At 39.8% G+C, this 4,168-nt stretch overlaps 1 protein-coding gene across 1 annotated transcript; it reads right to left on the bottom strand.

The window, feature by feature from the left end:
* Positions 1-2,290: 2,290 nt before the first annotated feature.
* On the bottom strand, positions 2,291-3,754 carry LOC110328549 (C-C chemokine receptor 1-like protein 1). The gene has a single exon (XM_021207969.1). The coding sequence runs from the start codon at positions 3,752-3,754 to the stop codon at positions 2,684-2,686; it is 1,071 nt and encodes a 356-aa protein (XP_021063628.1). The 3' UTR covers positions 2,291-2,683.
* Between the last annotated feature and the right edge of the window lie 414 nt (positions 3,755-4,168).

Raw genomic sequence — 4,168 nt, forward strand, 5'->3', positions numbered from 1 at the left:
GACAGGGTTTCTCTGTATAGCCCTGACTGTCCTGGAACTCACTTGGTAGACCAGGCTGGCCTCGAACTCAGAAATCTGCCTGCCTCTGCCTCCCCTGCGCCACCAGGCCCGGCTTGGGTAGCTTTTTGAGTTACATTGTTCAGGGATTGTAGAAGATTAAGCAAAATGTTTCACTATACTTATCTAAGAAACTCTCTCCTTATACATTTTTTTAAAAAATGGCCTAATCGGCCATCACTGGGAGGAGAGGCCCTTGGGCTTGCAAAGATTATATGCCCCAATACAGGGGAATGCCAGGACCAGGAAGCAGGAGTGGGTAGGTTGAGGAGCAGGGCGTGGGGAGGGTATAGGGGACATTCAGGATAGCATTTGAATTGTAAATGAGGAAAATATCTAATAAAAATTGTTTAAATAAAAATATTATTATTGTTGTGTGTTTATTTTATATGTCTGTGTGGATGTGGTGTGCACATGTCACAGCATATGCAAGGACAACATCCAGGAGTTTGTTTTATTTTTCAACCATGAGTTCTGAACTCCAACTTAGTTTTATGTAGTAAGTGTTTTACCCACAGAACCATCTCACCTGCTCAGGAACTTTTTTTAAGTAAAAGAAACCCTAAGGTGGTTTTAAGGTATAGGTTTATAGGGTGATAAGATGAAAACATAGATTAAAAAGGTCATCAAATAAATTCTTACTATACACACACACAGATCACAAGGAACTCAGGACACATTTGGGCTTTAACATAGTTCAAGATATTGTTTGTGAGATTTTTCTGAATCTTAACCCACAGTCACCTCACACACTTATGACTTTAAACTGTGAGCCGAATGAACCCTTCCTTCCTTAAGTTTCTATTTGGTGGATATCCTGTCATAGTAATGATAAAATCACTATTTGCCCAAGGAAATGGAGGGACCAAGCTACTCAAAGAGAACAAGACAGCTGGTGTGCTACTCTAGCTAAGGCGTTGCTTGATGGATTCCCCATTATGGAGATGTAACAGGGGACAGGGAGTATCCTGAGCAATGCCTTTAGGAAGATAGTATCCAGATGTGGCACAGAACAGCAGTCTACCAGCTCTTTTTAGACAGGAAGCTCTTACTCTAGAAAGGGAGAATGGGAAGTGAAAAGACTAGAAATAAATACTGGCCCATTTTTAGAATACACAGAGCTATAAAGACCAAACCTTTGTACAACATAGAAACTTGACAAAGAAGAAAGCAAAATCAGCCTACATTATGGCTTCTTAATGCCCTTGCTGACATTGTCTTTTCATTATGAAAAAATAAAAATTCATTTTTCTGGTTAGTATTTCTGAAGCTTTAATTATTAGAATCATCTTTCTGTTTTTTTGCTTCATCTTTACATATTCTATGACTTACAGAAACATTATAACTAAGTACATTTATTTCAACTCTACATTCACTTACATGATACTATGTGGCAGACATTCACATTAGCACTTTGTGTGTGTTGTCAGTTATTCTTCATGACAATCTCATCAGGAAACTGTCACTATCATATACACTTCAAAGATTGGAATAATTAATCTCTGAGAAATTGAGTAAATTGTTGCAGTTACATGTCAGATTAAAGGTCTAAAAAAAGTGAAATATTGCAACAATGGAGGAAAACATTGGACAAATTAGAAAAGATGGGCCCAAGAAGCCTTCAAACAATATTTAAAAAGCAGACGCAAAATTAAAAGTTGATGAAATTTATTACACCATAATTAAGTCTTATTATTCAACATTGAAATGAATATATAGGTATCACAGGGAGAGAAGTTATTGTGAGGAATAAAACACTAGAAAATAAAAGTCTATAACTTCCCAGCATGATATAAAATCAGCAAATGGAGTTATCAAACCCAGTAAAGTCTCTCAAGGTAAACAGATGGCAGCCACTGAAAATGTGACCATCAGGTAAACCAAGTTCCACAGTCAAGCATGATACAATTATTCCAGAGCGCATTTCACACAACACATATTGACCCTGCTGTTAAGTAAAGACAAAGCACTAGAAAGTATTACTCCAGATTAGATACATAGAACCTGTAGGATTAGCAAAGTGAGATGGAGGTTAATGTAATATAATAAATATAATATATGTAGTATACATTATTATATTAATTATATTATATACTTAGAGGCCTGATCCTTTAGGGAGAAGACTATAAACAGGAAAGGTGAATGTCCTTCCCTATTTACTTGCTAGAAATTTTGGTTTTAACAAATATATAATTTTCTCTAAAGACTTTCCTACTCAAATGACAAAGCAGTGCCTCAATATGTCTCAAATACTTTGACCTTGAGTTACAGGGATTTCAAGAGGTAGAGGAGGCATCTGTGAGTTACCATTGAATTCCAAGTTCAGAGTACACACAATTGTGTACTCAACCGGTTCCACAATTACTGGGAGTGGGAGTGCCAGTGCACAAACCCTACTTCTTGTTGGGTCTTAAGCCCTTCCCTGGAACCTATTGTCCCAGTCTCTGGAATGTATCAATTTGGTCATACATTCCCTTACTGACAGGAAGAAGATTCGGCAAACATTCTATCTAAGCTAGCTGCAAGGTTCCTCTGTTTTACAAGACAATGAATCCTCCATATCCGTCTTGGAGAGGCACACGATCTTTTCACTCTTCTGGGCCTTTGTTGGCACCCAGGGTCTGAATTATAAGTCGGCAGAGGCCTCAATTTCCGCTGTGGATGGAGACGTGGCACTGACCCTCTGTGCTCTGTCCACCGAGAGGAAGGGCAGCCATTTTGGCAGGGATACAGCTGTATGCCTCCGAAACAACTGCCAGAGGTACTTCCGGAACCGTTCACCCACAAAGACATAAATGACTGGGTTGACACAGCAGTGGGTGTAGGCAAGTGCTTCAGTTATCATCAAGGACAGGTCCACCTGTTGGCTTCTCAAACAACTGGGGGTGAATAGGACATCTTCAAAAGCAGAAACAAAGGCAGCCAGATAATAAGGGGTCAAGAGGAGGAAGAAGAGAAGTGTAATAACAAAAATCAGGCGCATGGCTTTGGCCTTCTTCTTATTGGGTCTTCTGTGTAGAACATTGATGATCCCTGTGTAGCAAATAATCATGGCCAACAGAGGCAAAATTAACCCAAGGATGTTCATTGTTAGAGCCTGAAACCTTAAAAAACGTATCAGGCTCTTCCTGGGCAAAACTGCTCTGCAAGTATGGTAAGTGAACTCCATCTGGGATTTGAAAACATAGAGACAAGGAATAGAAACCAAGGCAGCCAGGACCCAGGTAATGATGCTACTGATGATGCCAAAAGTGACAGTCCGGGCTCTCAGGGCAAACACGGCATGGACAACAGCTAGGTATCTATCAATTGTAAGCAGGGTGATGAAAAACATGTCACTATACAAGCCCAGGTAATAAAATCCAGACATAAACTTACACATGGCATTACCAAAAACCCAGTCTCCTTTCATGATATAGTCAACCCAGAAAGGTAATGTGGAGAGGAAGACCAGATCAGAGATAGCCAGGTTGAACAGGTAGATGCTGGTCATGTTTTGAAGCCTCTTGTGTTGTATGAGGACCAGAACCACCAAGACATTGCCTATCACACCAATGATGAACACCAGGGAGTACAAGGGAGTCAGCACTGTGATTCCAAATGCCCTCACATTTATGCTGAAACATAAGAATCCAGACATGAAGTCATTCTTGGCAACTGTGTTGTAGGAGGGCTCTGTGACAGCTGGAGTCTCCATTGTAAACTCTTCTACAGGACACGGACAGTGACCTTTATATTTGTTTTGCTATTAAACACGTAGGGCTCTGGAAAACAAAGACAAGGAAATGCTTATATTTCTTTAACCAATTGAACTATTTACTAGTGCCTAGAGTTTACTAAACCCTGAAGTTGAAATGGTAAATGCTCACATCCTTTCTACCCACATTAAACTGGTAATTCAATAGAGTCACAGAAAAAAAAAAGTGTGTAAATTACTCAGTGATTTAACCTGTGTGTGTGTAAGGAGAACACAAAAGGGGACTTTACAGCCCTCTGCAAACTAAAGATCCTTAAGTGCTCTACCCCCTTCCTGAGGATTCTCATTTTATAGGTGATATCTCAGAGGTGCAGATTGTTGGGAACTGTGCCCCAGAACACAGAATGGTGAGAA

The sequence above is a fragment of the Mus pahari genome, chromosome 10 (assembly GCF_900095145.1).
Source record: "Mus pahari chromosome 10, PAHARI_EIJ_v1.1, whole genome shotgun sequence".
NCBI lineage: Eukaryota > Metazoa > Chordata > Mammalia > Rodentia > Muridae > Mus > Mus pahari.